Consider the following 13273-nt stretch of genomic DNA (forward strand, 5'->3'; position numbering starts at 1 on the left):
TTCTATGATTCTATGATTCTATGAAACTATGAAAACCTTGAAAGTCAGTATGATGAATTATTGCATCACAGGCTGAGGATGAAAACCACAGGTTTTTCTTTAACTAGCAAGTCACACATCTTTAAGAAAGTTACATATGCTAAAGAATATTAGTAATCTCTCTTCTAGTTTGTCTTTCTGTAGGAAGGAAAAAAAAAAACCTCTCTTATTGTTGAGACTAGAGTTAGTTAAACATTAATTTACTGCTTAACAACTGTAACTGTTTCTTTTGCAGGAAAGATGCAATTGAGAGCATCAGAGTTCCACCCTTTCTAGTAAATGGAAATAATCTCAAACCTCAATACAAGTGCTTTTATCAATTCTAAGGTATACAAGTCTCCACTTTAAATGCTTCCATGAATGTATACGCGCTCCCTGTTGCAGCTGGTGACGCTGCTTGGCTTTGCAAATTTTGTGCTGTGGTGAGTTAGCCCTTCAGAGATGGTTCTTCCTGACATGGAATGTCAAAAAATGAAGACTAACTATGAAAATCAAAACTCTATGATACGTAGGTAGGGAGAATATATTTTTCATGTATGCTAAACATCAAACTCGCTGTATTTTATCGTTTTGCTCAACAATTTTGGGGGAATAGCTATGTAATACTGCCATCACCTGCCCTCTCCCGTAACAGCATGAAAAACATTGAGTATTACAACACGGAAGTGTTCACACCTAATACTACATTTATCTTTTTGGTTTCAACAAAGTGAAAAAAAGAGAAAAAAATACCAGCCATCTTTCATATGCCCCAATAGCCTTCTTATTTTCTTCTTCCTTCTTCGCCTGTTGTATTTCTTGCTTTCTTCTCTCCAGGATTTTTTCTGCTTTCTTCTGTTTTATATATTCGTCCTTTTTTTTATTCCTGTATAGTGAGAGGGAAGAAAAGGAATCATCATGTAACAGACTAAATGCTACATCTGTGACTGATTAACTAAATTGAGTCAAAAGAGATATTTTATGCATTTAATAAAAGATTGAGAATAAATATTTAAAACCTTCGAAGTCCATCTTTATATATCACCAAAGTATAAAAGAACCTAGTATCCTATCTATTATGGCATCACCTTTTCTGTATTACTTTCTCCCTTATCTGCTGTCATACAAAAAATTAGATTCAAAACTTCTGTGGGTAATATTGAGTTGCAGATGGTCTATGAAGACTCTTGGCTTGTAAAACTAACAAAGAATTTCTCCAGCAGACACATCTCATGTGCTTCTGAATACATCTACATTCACACATCGTATTCCACAAAACTTTCACATAAAGACTCACCTCTGTTCCTATGGGTTAGCAATGAAGCATGAGACTAATCACATGACATTATACTACTCAATGAATCTTAATTCTCAGTTGAAGTATCTCTGCCTGGGCTTAGTCAGTAGCCTTTTTGGGGGGGAAAGCATTTAAGTTACTAAACTTAAAGAAGATGTACAGCTTGTTCTCGTTGTTATACTTGCTCTCCATTGGGACTGAACAGCCTGATCCCAAGCATGCCATCATCTCCCAACTAAAAGCACATCAAGCGCTCATTGAAGTCCTATTGCATTTAATAAGCAAAGTTCTGGGAAACTATGATATTCCAAAACCCAGTGGAGTAGTACCATTTTTCAACTGCTGACATGCTGTCTCTCTTCTTCTCTGCAACCAGTTCCTCTTCTTTCTTCTTCTTGATTCTTTCAGACTGTTTTTCCTTTCGGCTTTGCTCTCTGAAATATTCTGCTTTACTTTCTTTCCATTTTTTGAATGCCTAAAGAAAACCACAAGTTCATTAGAAATCTTACCCCTCACCTTTTTGTCAACACTCCACTTGCTTATTCTGTATTATTATTTTTTGTAATTTCTACACATTCCAGTTTTGGAATATTTGTTTGCAGCATTGCTCAGAAGTGGGCATCACTATACCTAAAAATAAGAAATTATTTTTTCCCCAGTAAGGAATAGTTCATTGCCAGTGTATTTATATGGAGTTTATTGTACGTTCAGTTAATAGAATCCAAATAAGAAAAAATTCCTGTTTGTGTGCAAATGTAAACATTACATACTTCCAACAAAACAGAATCTAATACAAACTGTCTTCAAAAATCAACCACGTTTAAATTTTACAGTCTAGTTTGTTTCCACCTCTTGTTGAATTAATCAAAATTACTCTCAACCATCTCCTGAAACATATCCAATACACATTTATGTACATATTTCACATTACCTTCTGTGCGGCTTCTGTTTTATCCTCATCTTGTTCTGCTGTTTTCTTTTTCTTAAGTTCCTCAAGCTTCTTTTTTTCGCTTAACTGCTTTGCTTCTCTTTCTTTCTTTCTTTTCCAGGCTTCAAAAGATGCATTTGCTTCCTCTCTTTTAACAGCTTCTTTCTAGATTGAAAAGAATGGTCTACTTTTAAACATACTTAAATATAAAACTATAATTGAAATACTATGCTTTAAACTCATTGTCAAATGTGGGATTAGATGAAGCAATAAAGAAATGGAAATTGGTTTGTAGACAACATTCCAAGTCATACTCAAAATTAAATTTGAGCTATATAGAGCATTTTTTTTCTCTGCTCATTTTTAACTTAACTGAATTGAATGAGACAAACTATTCCTCCAAAATCTGTGTAAAAGAATATGAAACACATATTAAATGCTTAGAGGTGAAATATTACATACTTAAAAGACAAATCTAAGAATTCTGTACAGTACTATTCAAAATACAGTCCTCTGTGGATAATAATTTCTTGAGATAGGGAGCAAACTCATTTTCTAGCAGATGACAAATTAAAACTTAACACCTGAAGGTTGAGCATTGCAAGGTCTTTGTAAACAAAGCTGACAATTAATCTAAGCAGCACACTTTTAACATACCTTACATAAATGTGTAGGACACACCCTTTACAGCAACCAAAATGAGACAGACATGCCATTTAATACAAGGTATCAACTTACCTTGTGCTAGGTAGAGAAAAGCAGATGCCTTAGATGCCTTAGAACAGCAGAGTGATGCAATAACGCAGAAGGCTCAGGAAAGCATACTTCAAAGAACTATAGTTTGTCATCTTCTTTATAAACAAGAATGTAAACAAACCTTTTCAGCATCGTTCCTTAGATCTTCAGCTTTCTTCTTCTCTATTCTCTTTAATTCCAGAAGAAAGGCCCTCTTTTTTTCCAACCAATTCTGTAAGAATCATTAGAAGACTTTTATACTTTGAGTCTTTTTAAGGTATAACTGAAAAGTTCTGTTAACCAAATATTACTAGACCAGCACGAATATAATGAACCAAAATTACTCTTAATTATTCCACGTGCTACTTCAATAACTACCCCATTTGGAAGACTAAGCTGTGATCACAGAAACACTGTGACCAAAAAAGTCTAAGGTTCTAAAATCATAGCTACAAAACACAAAAAAAGCTTAAGGATCTTTTAAAAAAAAATCTTCAAAAAAACCCCAAAAATGTAAGCATTAAAAAAAAATTTGAAAAAGAGGAACACAATAAAGATTTTTATCACTTGGTATATAGTAATAGTATTCACATTTATTGTCTCTCTTGCGAATACCTGCAATAAAAGAGAATAAAATCCAACTGGGAAGAGTGAGACTTAAGGCATCCATAAAGCGTTATGAGACATCTGCAGAACCAGGTTTAAATTTTCAAGGTTTAACTATGTATTTGTTATGCTGCTTAGAGATATAAGTGTCCTAAAGGAAGCCTATTTTACTTTTAAAATTATGGAGACAATAGAAATATGGATTTGAGGTTCAAAATTTTGTTCTCGAACCATAACAAGTATTAAAAACACATACCAATATGAACGGCATCTGTTAAGAAAGTTTTTCTTACACAGATTAGTCGCAAAAATCTGTTAGAACCCACAAACTAACTGTTATGAAATTCTACACAGAATCCACATATATTGTCCTGGAGAGAATACTAGACTTGTTTTCACTTTTCCTGAATGTCAACTGAACAGAATATATCAGTAAAATAAACTTTAAACTACACATTCATTTATGTTAAGAAAGAAGTAGAAAAAAAGTAAAATATGTGTCTGAAAATAGTTTGACAAAATTAATTATGAACCCGGCATGTCCCTCTCATCTAGCTTTTTAGTTCATAATTCGATGAAAAGGCATAGCCAACAGAATGAAACAATTATTACGCCTGTAAGCATATGCAAGGAATATCCTCAGAAATATTGATTTCAAGAAAATAAGAGGTGTTGACTCCTATAACAGAACCTTTATGTGCATAGTTTTGTTTGTTGGTTGTTTTGTTTGGTTTCTATTTGTTTGCTTTTAAGATCTACCTGGAAAACAGCTGCTCGTAAACTATCCGCTTTGTGAAATTCTGTACTGTTCTTCTGCACGTGTTTATCCTCCAGCACCTTTAATGTTCCCAGATATTGAGATGAAACAGGTGCAGCTGGTGCAACAGCTTTTGCCTTTTTCTTTAAGTGCGCAGAAGACAGAGACCTATGAAAATACCAAGACACAAATACATCCATGATCTTTCAATTTATTGTAGATAATACCAAATAGTGTTCCTTTTATTTCAGCGTACACCAAAAGTTACTTGGATTCTGTTTTTACATGCATTTGGTTGGGGACAGGGGAAAACAAAAGGAGGAGGAAGCTGGTTTTCTTCTGAGGGCTTTATTATTGCCAAACAAGCCACTACTCAATATATCCAGCCCAAGAAAGTTTACAAATTACACTTTCATCTACAAAACAGCTTCAAACCTGTAAAGAAACCATGGACTGGATTCATTGGTGGATCCAGTAGCACACACTCATCATAAACACTGGTGAAAGACCTGGAGTCTGATCTGATCTAACCCTGAGCAAGGGTTGTAATAACATGACACCTGTACTAAACTGTTTTCCACAGACAGAAAATGGGAGTGAAGCAGCACTGGCAGGGCACTTAAGTGCATCTTACACTCTGCAGACTGTGATACACAGCACCGTTCTCTTACCTGTCAGATGAAGAAGCTTTCGGGTTTTGTCGAACTCTCTCCTTTGTTTCACTTAGTTTCTAAGAAACACAGATGAAAAGTAAAATTCTACGTTCTCTCAAGTGACAGAACTAGATCAGGATGAAACAGATTTTTACAAGCTAACAAGGATGTTGGGAGTTGGACTTGGTGATCCTTATGGGTCCCTTTCAACTCAAGATATTCTATGATTCTATGTTAGAAAAATACGCAAGAAAGACACTCTAATATAGAAAGGGTATGGTACAGGCTAAGAAAGTAAAAAAAACCCAAACAAACCAAACAAGCAAACTTTCAGAATGCCTGTATCTTTTTGGAATGGCACACAGAAATGTTGTTTTGTATTACGTAAAAATATAGTCTATAGTTTAGAAATACAAAGGAATAAAAACACAGCTGGGCAGAGGGTTTCCCTGTTATTATATCAACACTCTTTTAACTGTTTTTAATATTTAGCTTTAACAATTACATATATCTACATATTTTCTTTCTTATGATAAAGCATAAGTGCTTTGCGTCTTAGCCATTATTTAAGTCCTCTGCCATCCTGCACTGCTCATTCCAATTCAGCTAACCTCACAATAGAGATCTGAAGTTTTCACTTGGATAAGAGTATTTCCTTAAGATTGAAAAACTCATAATTCAATTCCTTTATCTGGTTTAAAATATTTGTGTAAAAAGTATTCCCTACATCCTCCATAAAAACATACAGAATTTGTAAGAACCTCAGCTCTAGAAGCCAGAGATAAATTGTCAGCTTTACAGAGTCCTACACATTTAAGGTACCACAGTAACTTTACAAAACTCTTCACTGTGCTTCTAGGACATTGTTCTAAACAATGGTAAAAATGCTTATCAGTAATACCTTGGCAGAGTCCTTTGAAGTGTTCTTTGCCTCCCCGTGCTCAGATTGGTCAATCACTGATACCTCCTGTAAGGTATCAGTCACTATTTGCCCTTCCACTGGTTTAATCGTCTCGTCTGAACTGTCATCTGCTGACTTCTCTCGTACCTTTGTTTTCTCGGACACTGTGGTCATCATTACTTCTGTCACAGAAGGGGATTTTCTACCACAGTCCTCCAGTTTCAAGTCACTGGTGTTGATCTTCTGATCTTGATCTAACGGGAGAAAAATGATTGAGAGGACATATTAACAAGAATTTCATTGTTTCCGAGTATTGTTATTTCTGTATTAAAAAAATCTGTTTATGAAACATATTACTAAATTTGATATAATATAATGTATTCTGCATATTTCCTTCTAAGAACTATATGGACTAATACAAAGAGTATTCACTTGTATTGTATTTCAATGTAAGACTGGAGTAGCAACTGAAATTTTAACAAAATGTTACAGAATGTGAGAGCATGACAAAGGCAAAACTTCCCGTCTGCTTTGCCACCCAAACATGGTTCTAGTACAGAAACCAAAAGCAATCACAGCAAGCACTCTTCTGACATCTAGCAAACTACTACAGAAGTCTGTACCACAATTCAGGTGACAAAAACTGCTGTCATCATGGTTTTCAGGGGTGTGGGACACACAAGGAAATAACGGAAAGATTCTCTGGTGGTGATGGAAACAAAACATCACCTCATTTTAAATGTGTGCCTAAGTGGTGGAATTGTCATTTACAAAACACTTTATTAATAATACTCAACAACCATTTTTATCAGATCTGAACTGCTATTAATGCAGAGATCTAAACTTGTAGAACAATTCAGACACAAACCAAAAAAGACCATGGTAAATTCCAAATTACAGTCTTCTACAATTTTCTGATGGAATTCTTAAATGAAACATAAGTTGTGGATGAGAGATTAGCTCCAAGTTACCTGAAGAAAGGAATACCAATGCTGACAATCTAAGAAATTTAACCTAGATTTACAATGATGAACATACATTCGGGTTACAAGGAGAATTCTGAATTTATATGAACCATTTTCTATCCTCTCTTGGTATGTAAACTTTCATATTTTACTTTACACTTAATTGATAGTACAGCTGCATATAAACTGTAGGCATCAGAAACTGTACAACTCTAATTAAGCTGCAGCACCTAGTGCACAGGACATTGCTGACATCCCATTTACTATATGCACTTGGTAGCACGCACTTCACAGAAATTTGCGTGCAAGTCAGTTTGGCTGTTTGCACAATGGATACAAAATACTAACCTTCCCATGGCTAGCTGAGAAATGCCACACAAACCCTGTAAGTAGTATTATTGGAGTTTCTTTCTTGACAATTCAAGCTATACAAGTCTGACCAGTCTGCTTGGAATTCTTACACCTGCACACCTCAGCATCATATTTAAACAATCTTTTCCAGTCCCTTTTCCTCCACTTTTGTTGAAGATGCCATATCATTTTTGTTTCTAAGTCCTCCTTCATCCTGATAACACCACCTTTATTATTCTCTTCCTCTTAAGCTCTCACTGCACTTGGAGAATCTACCCATTCCACTACACTGATGCTCATATCCTTTTTCCTGTACAAACTCTCCTTAGACATTGTTTCATTAACGATGCTTAAAACCATCAAGCTATACCAAACAAGCTTCCTAATCCAAAGTATCCGCAAAATATAAAAAAGCACTGAAATTAAACACAGATCTGAGCACATTCATTATCTACTACTCAGTACATTTCCTGAGTTTTCAACTTTTGTTCACCTTCCTGTACTAAATTCAAGCCAAGTCCCATTTTTATCTTTTCAGGCCACAGCATACAGAGATCACATAGGCCATACAGACAGCATTCTTCTTGCTGTGCCTGACACTCTATGGTACCTACCTGTTACGGTCCTGCACGCAGAAAACTACCCCCCGCATGATTCCCTTCACAAAATAAAAAAGGTACCCAACAGCCTATTCCAGTGTTTTTCAACCTGGGGTCAGTGGATTTTCTGTAATCAGTCTGAAAAAGGGGACTGAAAAAGGTAAGTTCAATGGATACTACTGAGAAGCCCACAGATTTGATATTTTTCAAAGGATTTGCACATCCCCTAAGAACTGCTAGGGGTTCATAAATCCAAAAAAAAAAAAAAAAAAAAAAGAAAAGCACTAGTCAGTGTGTATCAAACTTTGTTGAAAAGGTACAGGAAGAAGTGAAAGGTTTACCCTAGTCATGCTGACTACAAAAAAGGAAATGAAATAAAAATGACTTATTTTAAGTCTCAAAGATGCAATGATGCATACACTTGACATAAGTCAAAGTTTAAAACCTAAATTCTCAAACTTTAATCTGTTCCTCTCCATTCCTGGGATGCCTCTAGGGCCAAACTTCTCAACACCTGGGATTATACCGTACTTGGACATAACTACAAGAATGAGGCTGGGGCATTCTCAAAACCAGAAAAGGAGACACAAGGGCATGAGAAAGACACTGAAAGAGAGGAGAAAGGAAATTAAGAACGCTACTGATTTTAAGACGACTTGTATTGGACCATTAGATATTACTAAAGTATAAATGGTAACATTTATCCAGTTGTACGTATCTAAGTTCTACCTTTCACAAGTGGTGCTTCTCCACACATCAGTAAATTGGAGTCTCCAGATCTTTCATTGTGGGAAGTAAAATTAATGGAAAATGGTGGTGAAGTACTTTCTAGCCTGGGACCCTTAGATCAGAAAGTGACAAATAAGCAAGTGAGAAATTCATAACAAATCCATAAATTTAACTTGACTTTGTAACAATTTGATAGAATGTTTGTTCAGAACTCTCTAGGAGATGTATAATTCGTGTTTTACATTTAGAGAAATAAAACCAATCAGCACATAAGGCTGCAAACCATCACAAAATCCTGTTTCTAGTTTGAAAGAAAAAGAATGATGTTCTCTTCTCTGGCCCTCATCATAATAATGCTACTGGCAAAGACATTTCTTCCTACTCCTATTTTTCTCCCCAAAAATTGTCACCTAAATAAAAGTTAGTTTCTAAAGTTTCCAATGTAGATGGTAAAAAATCAACACATATACTCTCTTACTTCAGGACTAGGGCTTTTGTCAAGCAGTTTTTTCTTGGGCGTGGCTTGTGCATTCAGAGTAGTTAGGGATGATGGTGCTGAAAATGAAGAAAATCCACTTCTAGAAGTTACTTTTCCTTCTGACCTATTAAGCTCATAATTTTTCACGGGACGACTTTTTCTCAACATACTTCTTGGTTGAGGTGATGGTTTACAACAGCTATCTAATGACGAAATGCTGATATTCTTGGCTGAAAATAAATATAGTTTTAGTTATGTCTAGTTAAAGACATTTTAGTCTGGAACACTATTTTGTCAAGATAGAGTCAACTACTTTCAGTTAAATGAGCTATTAAAATAATAGTACGGCTTTCTTAACACAGTGAGGCCATCTACAAACAGCTATATAAAGAGTTACAGCTACGTTTTCATAAAGTTTAATGAAAGTTTTGAAGCTTCTAATATAATCTCTACATAGACAATCTACAAACATTTTTTTTCCATTTATCATTATCTCTGTATAAATTGAAACTACACCCAAGGGCTTATCTACAATTAGAGAGACAGAGTTTTCATAAATATAGAAGACAACATATGCGTAATCTAGCACTGCTGTAAGAAAACCTTTTTGCTGTTCTGTTTGTCTAGTTATTTACTAGTGAAGATACAAAGGGAAGACTGCTTCTCCCTGCACGGTGCAGAACAGAACAACCCTGGGTAGGAGGAGACACCATGGGAAATGCAGTCAAAGAGGAGTGCTTTCACTCTATTCCCAGCTTCTTCAGGGATGTCTCTGTTCCCTCCCTAAGGCAGTCACTGGGCAGGAAAACAACCACACGACTACTTCTTACAGATTTCTATCCTCTGGCTCCTCACTTTCCTCCTGTTTAGTAATTCTATCTTCTTCATGTTTTCTTCCTCTGTTCTGCCACTACCAAGATCAAGCCTCACAATCACTTTCCACCTGCCCTTCCTTTTCTTTACGTACGTTGATCCACATAGAAATGCTTATCTCTGTTGGACAGAGATCATTTCTCTAACAAGAAAATTTATAACTGTTGACTACTGAAGACACTATGGCAGTATCACTGGTACTACTTAGATTCACATGAAGAAAAGGAGTACTTCAACTTTTTTCTACCAGTCTAAAACTACACAGGCATACTGGCCATGAAAGAGAGGCATGTGGAGTGCCCAGCTGCACATTCAAACATCTAGCACTTCAGTGCCATCATGTGGAAAGAAAAAAAAGGAGCTGGTATCATTAATTATGCTCTATCAATTTCAAAGTTGTAATCTACAGTAACAACCAGACATAAATTTCTCTCAACATCAAACAGGATGAATTCTTCTCATATTAGGAAGTAGATTTAAAAATATAAAGTCTTTTGACATTTTAAATTTGTAAATGCACACGTAGTCAATTAGCAGAATTCCAAGTTCTGCTTTCCATATTAAAACTGAATTAGCTATTCTTGCAACGAAACATTAAAGTTTGTGGGTTTTATGTGTTTGATTATCCATCTAAAACCAGCTCAGTATCGTCAAAGTAAAAGATCATTTGAAGTTTTAACTTTGTTATGATGAGAACCCTACCATTCATAAACGTTTTTGTTACAGCTCATTTTCCGACATTGTAACATTACGGCATTGTGATGTCTCAGCAACAAAACTGCACAGATGCTGTGGGCACCATGTGAATATGGCTTTCTGTGCTATGCACACGCAGAGGCAACTCTGTAGCCCTCCCACAGCTGCCACAGACATGCACTGATGGAGAGCCGGACTTGAAGTACCCAAACAGCTGTCTTTCATCTCCTCAAAGGAAAAGGCAAATAGGAACCTCCTGCTACTTGGCCCACACTGGTTCAGTTTACCCCCTGGCAGCTGGAGATTATCAAAACATGTACTTTTAAAGGAATAGTGAATAAATACCCTGCAAGCCAAAGCTGCTGATTCTTAATACAGAAAATAACTCAAATTGCAACACTTTATAATACTGTAATACGGCTAAGCAAGTAGCAGCAACAACATTCAAATACTTTCTTTTCACCTGATGCTGAAGCATTTCTTATTCTATGCAGCCGTGGCTTTGGTATTGGTTTGTTTTCCCTTTGATTTCTTTTTTTCGGTAGTTCATGAACAGGCAGGTCATTACAGAGGCCAGTTTCACTATTATCACGTGGCACTTCTTCAGTAGCTGAACACTCTTCATTATTTTTTCTGTCATCATCCTCATTTTGACTTTCCAAACATTCTTCTTCACCATCTTTTCTGTCATCCTGTATGTTTTCACTTTCTAAACATATTATTTGCCAAGGCTTCTTCTCATGACAGGATAACATCAAGTCATCAGCAGCTTCGTTTTCCAAATCTGCTGCTTTTTGTGAAGCATCATCATCTGAGAGAGGACTCTCAACAGCAACTGATTTCTTAGTGCTTTCAGCACCTGAATTACTTTCATTAAGTTCTTCCCCAATACCTGAAAACAGCACATTATCAACTTCCATTTGAGACAAGTGGAAAAAAATGGAACACAGAAACTATACCTTCTATAATTTAAAAGTATTTTTGATATACTTTTCCCGACTTAAGTCATTTCTCTTTCCACCTCTGATCTCTGCAACGCCATCAAACTAGATCCCTATTCTACCTCCTTTCCTGCCATCTGTTTCCATGGACCCGATCCAAAGAAAAGACTTCAAATATTCACTGGATAATTCTTATCTGTCATTCAACTTAAATCCCTCCTGAAAAATTATGTCTCCAATGTCATAAAAGTGGAAGCAAGTCAACAACAAAGCTAGGCATGTTTGGTTACCAGAATCCATCCTCCCTTCTATTCTCTTCACTCCTGTCCCATCTGAAATCTGTGAGAAGATACTCAAAGGAGATACCTGCTCCAATGCCAAGGCTGACATGTTTAACAAAAATATTTTTATCTTCCTGGAGCCTGTTATTTCTAAATTACTTTATTTCAGAGTTCAAATGCTCGAGGAAGATGACAAAAGAATGTAACGATAGTTGAGTAACGTATTTAATGTAGGAGTAGCTTTTTTCTAAATCTTGTGAGCAAAAGGAAATCAAAGCATCCCATGAACTTTTAAAAGATGTTTCAGATGTGAATGAAAAACAGGACACAGAGGAAATCCTTTTAAAAATTCATTATGATATTTAAGATTCATATTTCCCTTAACATGCAGCACCATCTCAGGATGAAGAAAAGCCATTGGGCCAATCTTGTTAAACACAACCATTACCAAATATAAAATGCATCGTGGCCCAAGAAAAACAGCCAGATCAAATCTGTTCCTGGTTTGTGCACACCCGCAGGTAAGCCTGCCCTGCAGAGTGTCCTGCAGCCCGTATTTGCTGATTTTCCACACTGGGAAAACAGTAAGACAACAACATGGCTTTCTCTCTGCCCGTGTCCACTTTCATTCTCAGCACTGTGAGGTACTGTCTCATTCAGGTGTAACCGATATGGCTATGGAGTAAAACTGGGCTCCCAAGTGTAGGAAACAGTACAGACTGCGTCTGGTCTAGCAGGTTAGCACCACCACTGATCTCACGGGTAATTCTGCTCCTCACTCGGAAGAGGAGGACTAAGTGATTTAGAAGCTGCTAAAATATGAAACTTGGAACACTAAATCATATTGACTAGCAGAGATTCTCTGTGACCTAGTAATGAGTTACAAAAGGGAAGAACACAAGGAAAAATATTTAATTCTGTCTTACCATTTAACATGTCATCTTTGTCACTCTCAAAGTCATCTGAGTAATCATCTGTTTGCTCTCTTGCTGCACGAGCAGAAATTGCTTCTTGTAGCTCATCCTGAAATGGTTGCACACAGAAGGAAGGATTCACGTCTTCAGGTCCAGCACTAATTCCCCCCTCCCACACAACCATAAGTAAAACCGAGCAACAGAGATTAACCCGTTCAGCTGCAAATTATTGTGAAAGATAAGTAAAATACAGTGTGTGTTCACTCTACCATCATTCCTCCAATCTTTCTGTGTTAGAAAAAAACCCTCAATGTATTATTTTTTTTCTTCATAAGAAACATATTGTGGCGGCAGGTCCAAAACACCGCCAGAACTTCACACAAGCCACTGCTGCTATTCTGGACTCGCTGCTGCTGGACATCACAGACACACCACCTTTCATTTGGGTTCTGAGAACAACTGGCCTCACTCATAAGTTAAGAGCACACTACGAACCGCAGCAGTATCTCAGGCTGGAAGACCCCGCGCCAGCAACCCCTGAAGGCCTGAGC

General features: G+C 36.5%; 1 protein-coding gene across 1 annotated transcript; it reads right to left on the reverse strand.

Annotated features, from left to right (window-relative positions):
- Positions 1-2246: 2246 nt before the first annotated feature.
- MAP9 (microtubule-associated protein 9) lies at positions 2247-12831 on the reverse strand (the record flags this gene model as incomplete). Its single annotated transcript, XM_010076718.1, has 7 exons — positions 2247-2408; positions 3121-3210; positions 4344-4509; positions 5013-5071; positions 5896-6149; positions 11050-11478; positions 12735-12831. Coding segments are annotated over 7 exons (1257 nt in total), but the record flags the coding sequence as incomplete, so codon positions are not given.
- Between the last annotated feature and the right edge of the window lie 442 nt (positions 12832-13273).

This window comes from Pterocles gutturalis, unplaced genomic scaffold (genome assembly GCF_000699245.1).
Source record: "Pterocles gutturalis isolate BGI_N339 unplaced genomic scaffold, ASM69924v1 scaffold53673, whole genome shotgun sequence".
Taxonomy (NCBI): Eukaryota; Metazoa; Chordata; class Aves; order Pterocliformes; family Pteroclidae; genus Pterocles; species Pterocles gutturalis.